At 36.5% G+C, this 12,252-nt stretch overlaps 1 protein-coding gene across 1 annotated transcript in view; it reads right to left on the bottom strand.

Moving 5' to 3' along the window:
• nlrc5 (NLR family, CARD domain containing 5) overlaps positions 1 to 12,252 on the bottom strand; it is a 38,003-nt gene that overhangs the window by 10,980 nt on the left and 14,771 nt on the right. The window contains exons 14-41 of the mRNA XM_086301715.1: positions 10,679 to 10,762; positions 10,498 to 10,581; positions 10,295 to 10,378; positions 10,111 to 10,200; positions 9,789 to 9,839; positions 9,676 to 9,705; positions 9,207 to 9,290; positions 8,880 to 8,963; positions 8,675 to 8,764; positions 8,454 to 8,534; positions 8,125 to 8,208; positions 7,404 to 7,487; positions 6,902 to 6,991; positions 5,959 to 6,006; positions 5,824 to 5,853; positions 5,648 to 5,731; positions 5,470 to 5,553; positions 4,374 to 4,463; positions 4,152 to 4,211; positions 3,625 to 3,708; positions 3,404 to 3,487; positions 2,911 to 3,000; positions 2,729 to 2,794; positions 1,290 to 1,373; positions 646 to 723; positions 406 to 492; positions 216 to 269; positions 4 to 51 (exon numbers count right to left, since the gene is read on the bottom strand). Of these exons, the coding sequence (XP_086157841.1) occupies positions 4 to 51; positions 216 to 269; positions 406 to 492; positions 646 to 723; positions 1,290 to 1,373; positions 2,729 to 2,794; positions 2,911 to 3,000; positions 3,404 to 3,487; positions 3,625 to 3,708; positions 4,152 to 4,211; positions 4,374 to 4,463; positions 5,470 to 5,553; positions 5,648 to 5,731; positions 5,824 to 5,853; positions 5,959 to 6,006; positions 6,902 to 6,991; positions 7,404 to 7,487; positions 8,125 to 8,208; positions 8,454 to 8,534; positions 8,675 to 8,764; positions 8,880 to 8,963; positions 9,207 to 9,290; positions 9,676 to 9,705; positions 9,789 to 9,839; positions 10,111 to 10,200; positions 10,295 to 10,378; positions 10,498 to 10,581; positions 10,679 to 10,762 (2,091 nt within the window). The remainder of the gene's footprint in view (positions 1 to 3; positions 52 to 215; positions 270 to 405; positions 493 to 645; positions 724 to 1,289; positions 1,374 to 2,728; positions 2,795 to 2,910; positions 3,001 to 3,403; positions 3,488 to 3,624; positions 3,709 to 4,151; positions 4,212 to 4,373; positions 4,464 to 5,469; positions 5,554 to 5,647; positions 5,732 to 5,823; positions 5,854 to 5,958; positions 6,007 to 6,901; positions 6,992 to 7,403; positions 7,488 to 8,124; positions 8,209 to 8,453; positions 8,535 to 8,674; positions 8,765 to 8,879; positions 8,964 to 9,206; positions 9,291 to 9,675; positions 9,706 to 9,788; positions 9,840 to 10,110; positions 10,201 to 10,294; positions 10,379 to 10,497; positions 10,582 to 10,678; positions 10,763 to 12,252) is intronic.

The raw sequence follows: 12,252 nt of genomic DNA, 5'->3' as shown, positions 1-12,252 counted from the left end.
CACCCAATTTTCTTTATGGCACTCGATTGAGCTGCATTTCCAGAGAGATCACTGCAAACAAACAAGCAAAAGACACAAATCAAAAATCGGAATCATTTGATTTCTAGAAACATTAAATTCAAAATAACTGTTATTTTATATTTACACTTTAATCAATAAACTCCCGAAGAGTACAGCTGCTGTCTATATAACAATCATTAAACAATAATCATTACCTATCTGTCGTCAGTCCAGTGGAACTGGTCAGGTGGAGTGTGTTTTGATGAATCCTGGAAAATGAATATAGTTCACAGCTTTGACACACATACTGTATCTTTATTTGGGGAATGTTACAATATGTTTGATTTGTTTAAAAGGAGCATTTCCTGACATCTGTGTTCATTTGCATCTATATGCATATCTTACCTGACAGTTTGAATATTGCTATTGAGTTGCAAACAGTGAAGCATTAATCCAACCGCTTTCTCAGCGCTGATCCAACGCTCCTCAATACTGAGTAGAAAAGCACGTGTAATACACTCATTATAATTCAATGCTTTAACAGCCGTTCACTGAACAGCCATGACTGATTTGGATAAGTTGTAGTTTGAAAAAAGCCTGAAAACATTGACAGAAGAGATAATAGTAAAGATTCTTTTGTCTCACCTGAAAACACATCCACTTTGACTGAAGCTCAGCAGCTGTAGGAAATGTTCAGTCTGCTCCAGTAAGCTGTGGTTTAATCTGCAGATGAACCACAGACATATCACTATGTACTTTCTGATCATGGTTAGATAATGGAGGCCAGAAAGGAAGGTTAAACCCTGAATACCCTGAGACTCTTAGCATAAAGAGACTTTTAATAAATAATAGATGCATTTCTAATCAGTTCCTTGCTGTCTTAATGCATGCTCAATCATCCTGGTAAGAAAATCCCAAAAAGGTTCATCTTAGCGTTTTAAGTGGGAGAAACGTTTCGTCACTCATCCAAGTGACTTCTTCAATCTTAGCTGACTGCAGGTTTTTCCAACCTTATAAACAGTACATTTGCACAATATCTGAAACTAGCACCACTGAATGAGCAATGGGCTGTGAGGTCAGTGACTTGATCATTAATCAGGCAATTTCTTGCTGGTAGTTTCAAATCTAAAATGTTAACAAAGAAATATGGCCTTGTTGTGATCTTTCCATATTTTACAAGAAGTCCGTTTATGAACCAGTTTTATTAAGTGTAATAACTAATTAAAAAGAGGCCATTGTTTTTATCTGATGAAACCCAAAAATTTGTCTTAAGATTGAGGGATACTTACTCCACTTTGGCCAGATGGGGACAACTGGACACAATCTCTGCTAATCGGATCAGATGTTCATGCTTCAAACTACCTTCCCTGATTCTGATGGAGAAATAAAGCAGAGAAGGCAAAAAAAAAGCATAAAGAAATTTAGATTTTTGCAAAGTTAGTGCCAAATCCAAAATGTACTAAAATCTTTAAAAGGCCTTAACCTCTACTAAGCCCCCAAATTACATTGTAATAGTATTATATACTGGACGTTTATTGAGAGCTGGAGGACGCTGAACCCTTGTTACTGTGAGTGCTAGAGTTAAGGAAGGTACTTTCAGAGCTGCTAAAATCGATCAGACACCAGAAACTAATTATGTCTTTGAATATTTACAACCACATTCTAAGGTTCACTGCTATGCTCAGCTCTACTTCTGACATGCAAAGTCAGTTCCTTGTCGCCCACAGTGTGCAAGCTGGATTTAGAAGTTTTCAGCCGTTCATCTTTGCTGATGCAGTCAGTCAGTTTACCGACTCAGTGCATGAACCTTCAGATGTAGAGAGAGTTCACATATCTGTGCATACCGGTGAGATGTTTCCTGTGCTGCTCACGCAGGAAAAATTACAAAGCCAAAGGAGAGAGAGTCTGGTTTTTTTTCACAATGACACTTTGTTACTTTGAATACATCAGCTGTTGACTTATACAATCAGACCACATGTAAGTTTCCTTTTGTTCTTTTCTGTCTGCACACTAGTGCTGCATGGAGCTCTGCACGTCTGCATTAGTTCACGCCTCCTCTCAACATTTTAACACTCTTCAAATTTCCTGTCTACGTTGCCCTAAGTGGTGACTTTCACCACTTAGGGCTATTGTGCTTTAGCACTAAACTTTAGTGCTAAAGTTTCATGAGTGTTAATGAGTTCATCAGCTCATTTTTTTTTTTTTACTTTATCTGAAATGAAAATGTTTAAAATTTTTACTGGTTTCTTTTTTGCTGTATACAGCAAAAAACCAGTAGGTGTGAATTCTGTGTTTTTACTCGAGTCACTGTGCTCACCTCATCAAAGTGACTCAGTGGTTGTAGCTCAGGTGGCAGAGCAGGTCAGCCACTAATCAGAAGGTCGGTGGTTCGATCCCAGGCTGCTTCCTGGCTGCATGCCAAATATCCTTGGGCAAGATACTAACCTACTGTTTGCCTACTGGTGGTGGTCAGAGGGCCCGGTGGCGCCTGTGTCCGGCAGCCTCGCCTCTGTCAGTGCGCCCCAGGGCAGCTGTGGCTACGATGTAGCTTGCTATCGCCAGTGTGTGAATGTGTGTGTGAATGGGTGAATGACTGAATGTAGTGTGAAGCGCTTTGGGGTCCTATGGACTAGAAAAGTGCTATACAAATGCAGGCCATTTACCATTTAATACGGGCACCGTTTCAGGATCAGAGTCAGTGTTTTGAAATTTTGGATGGAACTCCTACCTCAGAGTTTTTTCCTGAGTTTCATTTTGTCTGAACCAGATGAGGCATCGCTCTTCTTCTCCTAAGCTACCAGCAGACATCAGAAAGTAGAGTCCATGGACAAAGAGAGAGACATGGACAAATATTTCATTATAGATTACTTAGAAGAATTCCATTAACTTCTTTCCTTTGTGCAGACTTACCTCACTTCCACACCAGAGACATTAGCACAGGTACACAATGTGCTGGCCACAGCCAGCAGCCCCTGCTGGGTCAGTCTGTTGTTACTGAGACTGCACATGAAGATTCAGAAAAGAATTAGTCTATATTTTACTCATTAACTACAATACACATCATTTCTAAATATTGTAGCTTCATACTCTCAGTCTACCTGAGGTTTCATTTATTATATATTCAGCAGACAATATATTAGGTACACCTAGCCATGTTCAGAATCACTTAAATCACCTTTTTTATTAACCCATTCAGATGTTCACTTTGAACTGCATTAGGGCATCTTCACCTTATATACATGCCTAAATACATGTTGCTGTCATGTCACTGACTGATTAGATATTTGTGTCAACAAGCATTTAAACAGGTTAACTAATAAAGTCGGTGGTGCGTGTACATTTAAGTATTTTTTACTCTTCTGCTCTATATTTAATATAGAACTTAATATGTTTAAAGTCTTACTTGACATAGGTGCTGATTTTTAGCCTTGGTAGGGAATGCACAAAAGAGCTCACGTCTTCATCTTCCAGCTGGTTACTTGACAAACTGTGATGAAAGAAAAGCAGAGCTGAGCATCCTTACTGGATAAAAGCTCAGGAAGAAAACACTGGACTATCCATGGCTCCATGGGTGTGTGGTTATGATTCTAAGATTGTGTGTCTAAATGTTTGTGTGGCTCATACTCAAGATCTGAAAGCTGGGGACCCTGCTGCAGGATCTCAAGAAGTTTCTTCAAGTGGTCACCCTTCAGGCAAAAATGAGTTAACCTGTGTTACACACAATCAGGGAGACAAAAAAAAAAACATAGCACATGAAGTTGATTAATTACTAGTTATAGTAATTATTGTAAGATGCCCTCTTTTACCTGAACTTTCTAATTCTGCGGTGATTAAACTGGCAGATTGTAAAATACAGGACACCCAATGTGCTTCACACTATATAATATTGTCTTTTTCAATGAGTACCATAAAATCTTTAATTAAACTGCGCATTTCTACAGTTCTATGTATAAAACAGAAAATGACAACATATATTTTCAGTCAAATTCTAAAATAAACACAGCTTGAAATGCAGTTTAAAATGAGCAGCTAAAACTGCTATAGTGCATGAGCCGTGAATACTTGGGTAAGTGACAAAGTGAGCGGTCTGAAAACACCTACAAATGTTGTTAAGTCATCAGTAAGCAGTGAAAATGTTGCGGATCACAGACCTGCAGCTCACTTGTTCCACTTTCACTGTATCAAAATTGATGAAGGAGTCACCCCGAAGGCTAAAGAAGAGATCAAAGCAGCAATTAACCAAAACAGGTCAGTTAGAGAATTAAAGTAATTGCAGCTACAACTAAAAAGTGTGGTAGGGAAAGGAGCATCACATGAACACTCAAATATGGCATGGTGTGTTGTGATGAGTGCCACAAAAGTATTCACTGTACCTGAGCTCAACCGACGTCACTCGCTGACTGTGATTCAAACAGCTGACCAGCTCGAGTGCATCGGTTGCAGATGTGATGCTCTGTCTGACACTATTAGGAATACAGAATGAATATAGTATATTTCATTTGATGAGGTTCTTAGTATCTTACACAGTCTGAAAATAATTTCCAAACATAGTTCATAGAATAGCCACAATTTGCTTTGCCAGATTTAGCCATACAGGCTAAACTTCATCTGTAGTCTCTGGTAGGTTGATAGCGTTAATGAATAATAAAGACACCAAATGCACAAAGGCAAAATATGTAAGTGACAGAAGCATATATATGGTAAAAGAAAAACATACTGATATTATGTATTAAACATCAAAGTTTTTAATTTATAAATATCTGCAAATCTATTTTTTTGTTCTTAAAGTCATTAAATTTTAAATACTTCAGTATAAAAATAAAGACAAAAATGAATCAATATAAATAATTCATCTATAGACTGAATAAAAAGGACCAAGAATTACACCTAAAGGCATTTCAAAGTTATTGTTAACTATTTGCAGGGTTTAATTATACATTTTCATTGATGTTGTTGATGTTTTTTATCTGTAAGAGGATTTTCTCCAGTTAACTACAAGGTAATTACATAATGTCACAAACTATATATAATAAAATTAAATGAATATGTCTAGAGAAAAATTATACACTTCTAATATCACACTTCCAATTAGAGTCGACAGCATAAAGTGAAATTACAACAGAATTTCTGCAAATCTCCTTGCAGTGTAGATGAGATTGCAACGTTCTGCAATCTCCTATAACAATAGTGATCTTCCATAATTTTTTTGTTTTATGGACCTAACATATACCCTGTGATAGGAATAGCATAGATACCCATTAGTTAAAAATAACTACACTTAAAATCACCTTCCAAATATTCAAATTTTGTGCTCAGTAATCTCAGTAGGGTGTCCTTTAAAAAGTACTCAGCAGCTTTTTTCCATATCTTCACATCTTTTCCCTACTGCACATCCGCATAATCTGACTGTCTATTGCAGGTTGTAATCCAGTGTTATTATTAATACTTGCATTAGTGTGTATGCCTTACTTGAGTCTCTGCAGTGATGTCATCTCTGGCAACACTTTGAGAAGATTCTTGATGGCTTTGTCGGTAAGTGAACACTGAGATAACCTGACAGAACACATTAGTGCATGAACATGAACGTGTTCAGTCACTACTTTAAATACTGTTGAATAATTTGCAGATATACAATAATAAAGCTTACTCTAACTCCCAATGGAAGCGACTCTGGACCAATTTTCTACATACTTTGGTTATATCAGATGGTAGGATGCTGCTGTCCTTTACTCTAGAAAGAAAAATAAAAGGGGATCATTCTTTTGTATTCATAGTCAGAGGTCAGATTTGTACTTTCTGCATGTCTTTATTTGCTCACTGTACCGGAACATCTTCAGCTGCTGCTTGTCATCACTGACATAGAAATACAGTAGAGAGTTAGATTATTAAACAGAAAAACTAAACGGAGACAACAAGAATCAGATTGTGTGAACGTTTGCATAGATGCAGGTCTTCTACCTTTCATCTGGGCAGAACTTTAGATTGACTTCCTCTTTGCCTCCGCCACTGTAAAACCAACAGAGCACAACAGCCAATTATAATTAACCTGACTGATTACTGTAAAACTATATGACCAGTGTTGGGCAAGTTACTTTGAAAAAGTAATTAGTTATAGTTACTAGTTACTTCTTCAACAAAGTAACCGAGTTAGTAACTGAGTCACAATATTATAAAAGCAACTAATTATGAGGAAAAGTAACAATTGCGTTACTTTAAAAAAATGTTTAAATATGTATAAGAATCCCCTCTTAATGGAACTTACTAAAATACAAACATATAAATAGCTAAACATACTTGAAAATACTAAAATATATATTCAGCTGTTTGTTATAAAACTGAAAATATAATTGAAATAAATGGGCAGTTAACAGAAGGAACTAATAAGAAACATTGTACACTAATCTAAACTATTCAAATGTTACTTTATGAAAATATGAAATAAAACACCAATCAGATAAACTCTAGATAGAACAATACAACACACTATGACTACCATGACTACCTTACTCTTCCTCAGCCAATCAGCAGCACTCGTGCGATTGTTTCGCACCCCTAGCCCCCGGTAAGATGACATAAGCGTCAACCATCTGTGTGTTTAAAAATAGTAACACACCCACACCGCTTTTTTTTCTTAGTAATGGTAACAGTGTTTTAACGATAGTAAAAGTAATTCGTTAGATTATCTGTTACTGAAATAAGTAACAGCGTTAGTAACGCTGTTTATTTTAATGCAGTTATTCCCATCACTGTATATGACATGTAGTATTGTATGTAATTATGTATTTATAGTATTTTTCAAACAGATAGATTTTTTAAACCCAGACCGGGATAAGAGGCACAAACAGTTGGGTAAAGCAGCTCTTGGTATCATTAAATAGCTACAATGTAAAACAAAGATTACCTGATGTGAATTTCTGTTAAGGTGTTATACGAGCATAGAGCTGCAGCCAGCATTACCACCCCTTCCATGTTGATGTCATTTTTACTGGCACTGGAAAAAACAAAAGCAATTAGCACAAGGAAGTTGGTGTTGGCTGTTTGGAACCTGTTTGGTGAGAAAACAGCTGACCATTTGCCTTCCTACTTTGTATATCTCAATGTAAAAAACAAAGAGTCATCTTTCTATTGAAATACTCGCAAATTACTAGAGAGGCAATAGAGGGAAATTCCACCACCAGGGTCACTTACAATATAGTTGTTGGTATCTTTAGCTATAAATATCTCAAGGAAAGCTTTAAAAGAGGTAGAATTATTAATTAATTATTAGTTATAATGATTGTGTGTGAGCATTGTGACAGACTAGCAGCCTGTCCAAATATCTACCCCCCTACAGACACCCTATGCCACCCTATGACAAGCTCCAGCCTCGGTCAGAGAGAATAAATGCATGCGTGTGAGCTTACTTAATTTCCTGGATTTTGCTAAGACGAGGCAGGAAATCCAACAACTTCTTCAGACCCTTGTTGCCTAAACAGTTACTGGACAAACTGAAAAGAAAGGTTAAAAATGCTTTACAACTCAGTGTTTGTACATTTATCAAGAGAACATGACAAAAATGAGTCAGTATATCAATATCAGTAGTGCACACACACCTGAAATGTGTAATGAGTGTGAACAGTGGTCTCTTTTTCCTCTAAATGTGATACATTTGTTGAGATCTTTCTATTAATACTACAAATTACAGTTATTTACAATATTTATATATAATTAAATATGCGTGTGTGACATGCATAATAAATTTGTTAAGCACTGTATAAGCTATCTAATGGTTACCTGTAAGCAAAAACCATGATGGTGCATCATTTAAGAGGTGGTTTAGGATGATGCTCAGTTTACTTCATAAACTGAGCATACACTGTCATTTTTAGAATAATGTCCAAGACATCAGTTTTTAACACAAATGTGTAGTAGAAAGTTTTTTTTGATTGCCCGACACACTTTGTAAATATCTTTCCTTTCTTTGCACCATTATCTTCGTAATTGTAGACACTTGTATTCATACGGCTCCCCCTGAAAACTTTCTAGGCTTTTTACACATAAATTTATTATCTACTAATTAGAAATGGTCCTATTTTTATTATCTGTCCATGGTGTGTGCACTTTCATGGTTCTTGCTCATCTTACTCCAGCATAGTGAGATCAGAAGAGGTTCCCAGACATCTCAACACACTTTCCAGATCAGCAGGATACAGATTGCAGAAGCTGAGGCTGAAAGACGCAAAAGCTGAATGATTATCATTAATACTGATGACATATCATTATTGGACAAAGGATACACCTGAACAACCCATTATAACAATTAAAACATTAAAACTTTTTGCTAGATAACTGATGGTCTGTTGGTTACCAGCTTAAAATGATCGCTTTACTCATTCTAAATGCTACCCTACTATTGTTCTGCAACATCAAATATATTGTTGTTGTAAGCTTGTGTTACAGAAGCATTAACATACCAGAGAGATTTGGATATTCCGCTTGCAGGTTTTTCCCTTCCCCTAGCAAACACAATAGACACCTTAACAGGAACCTGTAATCTGCAACATAAAGAAACATTCAGATACAGAGCAGAGATGACAGCAATAACTCTAACATAAATCTAATTTTGCATTTCCTGGTACAGTATGTCTAGAAGTTCCTGCAACTATGGTTGCTAAGATTAAATGCGTGTTTGTACCTGACATGAAGCTCCATCACAGGAGGATAATCAGACAGTAGAGCAGTCAGAACCACCAAACCCTCCACTGATGAGCAGCTGTCATTAATGCTGAGAAAAGATTGTAAAACATCAGCTAAATGCTGCTGGGTTTTATGTGCAGGTATAGCAAAGTGCACAGCAAGCACAACACAAAAAATTGATTTCTTTTAAAACCTAGTCTTACATGAGCTTGTCAGTAATGCTGAACTTTGGCAAAAACTCAGTCAGTGTCCTTAAAATGTCTTCATCCCACTGGCCTCCAGACAGACTAGAGTGCAAAGACATACAGTAAAACAGCCACACACATTGACAGGCCTTTGGCTAGCATTCATTTACCAATGTAATATGCACACAGTGTAGTTTGCAGATTGTTCAACTACTTTAGCAGAGGGAAAACAGTAAGTCAATAACTAGTGCATTGTTGCTATTCTATTCATTACTGATGTTGTCTGTGTCATCTGCTCTGAATAGGTTTTTCTAATTATGAAGGTGTGTACTTATGAAATCTTACTCTAGGACAGACAGCGCAGGGCATCGAGCCAAGGATTCAGCAAGTTTCTGCATCTCCGACTTGTTCCAATTCTGGTTCAGCAAGCTGGAGAAAAATGACACCATCATAATGCAAACGTCCATGATACAAAAAACCTCAAAAATACTAAACTGTGACATTTAGAGTCACATTTAAATCAACATCCATTGTGGACTTGCTACATGTATATCTTTGTACTACATTGTTGATGCTCAATAAACATTTAAAAAAAAAAAATTAAAACTAAAAAAATAAATCAACATCCACATAAACGTCCTTTCTAGTCACGATCTTTTGAAGCCAAAAAAAACCAAACAAACAAAAGAAAACAGTAAAGGTGAATGCACATTTGGCTGACACCCATTTAAAGGTGCAAAGTTCATCAAGGAAACTGGCAAATCTCTGTGGTAAGGCAGTTACGGTAAACTGACTTGTTTGTTTCATATCTTACCTGATTGTTGATTCAAGTATAGATTTATGGCTGTAGAGCGGAAAATATAAATATATCAGAATTTTACTATGTTCATTTTATTGCTTTATTTAGTTTATAAGCATAAAAGTCACCTGTTCATATCTGACTTTTGGAAGAAAGTTACTGTCAAGTCTTTGATCCCCCTGCAAAGAAAAAGAACCTGGACTGGAGTACACGTTTATGACACACTTATGTTTACCTGGTCTTGTCATTATAACTTCATCAATAGCAATCAGCTACTTTGAATTTCAGGAATCTCAAATCTCTATGACTGAGAAAATATTAATAGTGCAGTGAGCATTACTGACAAAAGCGAGTTAAAATGTGTGTAATTTTTATTTCTTTTAAACAACAATCCGTGTGCCATAACTGTGCCTTAACCGCCACTTCGTGTGCATGTGTGTGTGGTCTTACTCTGCATGAACATGTTGGATGTTCAAACATGAAGACATCGTTTTAATAAGACAGTCGACTGCATTCAGGGTTGTGCTGTTTCGTCCCAGCCTACAAAGAAGCACACACACATATGATCACCACACAAAGTCTTCTGCATTGTTAAGTACAGACGAGTCTTTGCATTAGAAATGTGAGAACTTACGCTACATTCGAAAGGTTTTGTAGTTTGGTAAAAATCTCTGCAATGCGACTGATTCCTTCATCCCTCAAATTGTTGTCACTTACGCTGAAAAAACCCCCCCAGAAGAAAAATGAGCAGAAACTTTAAGCTCAGCATTATTAAAAGCATCTGGATAATCGAGCAGTAAGCTAATCGTGCACTATATTGAACAACAGAAGATATACTTGATATCAGTGATGTGTGGACACTCCTGAAGACCAGAGGCCAAACTAGCTGCTCCAGTAGCAGTCAGGCTGGCACCAGAAAACCTTGTGAACACAAACGCAAACAGGTAATTATTGTCGTTAAGGGACAATTACCTTTAATATATTTTTCGCAGGAATAAAGCAACGATATAAAACATACTCTAGTTTTCGCAGGGATGTGAATTTAGGCAAAACAGACGACAACTTCTCAGCAAACTTGTCCCCATATTTGCGGCTGTGAAAACTGTAAGGACACATAGTGAATTATTCATAAGGAAGCATCAGATTAGAAACTGCAAAAAGAAAAACAATCAGTTCAAAGCCTCAATTTAAAACAAACAAACTGCTTTTTACCAGCATCTCTATAGTTGATAGAATATTTCTTGATGCTGCTATGTTTTTAATTACAAATTATTATCTAAGCCGCCAGGTGGGAAATTCCAATGCTTAATCTTTTCTTGAATGTAGTATTTTAATTAAAGAGGATAAAACAGACTCGGATTCCCAGAATCATAATATGAGATGAGATCTATTTGTTTAAATGTCAGTGTGAATGTCTGAACATAACTAAATAAGGAGGCATTCAAATATATAAAAAATGGTAACTCTTTCTTAAAGAGGTGGTGACAGAGACAGATTTCTGTGACGCAGGGAATCAAACTAGATTCACAGACTACAAACTGAAAGCCAAAGTAAGGTTTATAGGAGCTTTGGAGTTGTAACCTGTAATCTCTTTTAACCCTGTATAATATTTGATACATGAGATTTTGAGACCTCTATATCATCAGCATGTTTCTAAAAAAAAATAAAAAATGAAACCTCATACATGGAAACTGTTATTTATTGATTTTTTTAATTGTCAGCATTTGTCCAATTTGTCAAATTAAAAGAAAATCAAATGTCTGGCATTAATCCATGCTTCAGGCTTTACAGGGTTAATAATTCACTCTATGTAATCCAGAATAAACTGGAACTAAATCCCCGTGACAGAGGTAATTTGATGGGATTGAACACCGGTTATATCATGTTTGCTTTACTTGTATAATTTGTACAGGGTTTGGGGGTTTACAGCAGTTTTCTGAATTATAATTTTCACATTTCTAAATCATATAATGACGGATAGTTTATTACATGTACCAACAGTATTGTTAGTGTTTTACATGTGGATGATAACAACTTTTTTTTCACTCAATAGTCTTTTCATTGGCTGCCTTCCAGGTGGCTTTTCTTGCACATGCTTTCTCTCACACTGTATACTCTCTGGTGTTTGGAGCCCATCTGGTTCTATGTATGGGTGGTCTCTATTTGTCATGTCCAAAATGAAATAAGAAATATGTGCCGGTATTCTTTTTGTTTTCATATTTGTCAAGATCAAGAACCGGGTACTGGGTTTAGGATTAAGAGTTGGATGACTGCCCAAATAAAAAATCTAGTTTAATAGCTTACTTGTGCCTGGGTGAGATAAAGTATACACATGAAATAATTATGGTGTAACTATGTGAGAACTGTAGAGAACAGCTGATAAGTTCTGCTTGCACCCTTGACTGTTCACTAGTTCTAGTCTGCACAGGAGGATCGAACCACTGTCAGTAAAACAACATTTTCTGCTCACCACAGCTGTAAATATCTATTTCAGGTACCTTCTGCATCTTGTCAACAAGATATTTTCCGTGTATAGAGTTCCTACGCTGCTGTTCTGAACATACTTATAGACTGCTGTGTACAGTCACATTT

This window comes from Aulonocara sp. 'chitande type north' Nkhata Bay, linkage group LG7 (genome assembly GCF_057382095.1).
Source record: "Aulonocara sp. 'chitande type north' Nkhata Bay isolate Kocher_YH1m ecotype deep benthic linkage group LG7, A_spYH_male_GT1.1, whole genome shotgun sequence".
Taxonomy (NCBI): domain Eukaryota; kingdom Metazoa; phylum Chordata; class Actinopteri; order Cichliformes; family Cichlidae; genus Aulonocara; species Aulonocara sp. 'chitande type north' Nkhata Bay.
The sequence above is the reverse complement of the archived record's forward strand: the minus strand, read 5'-3'. Positions and strand labels throughout refer to the sequence as shown.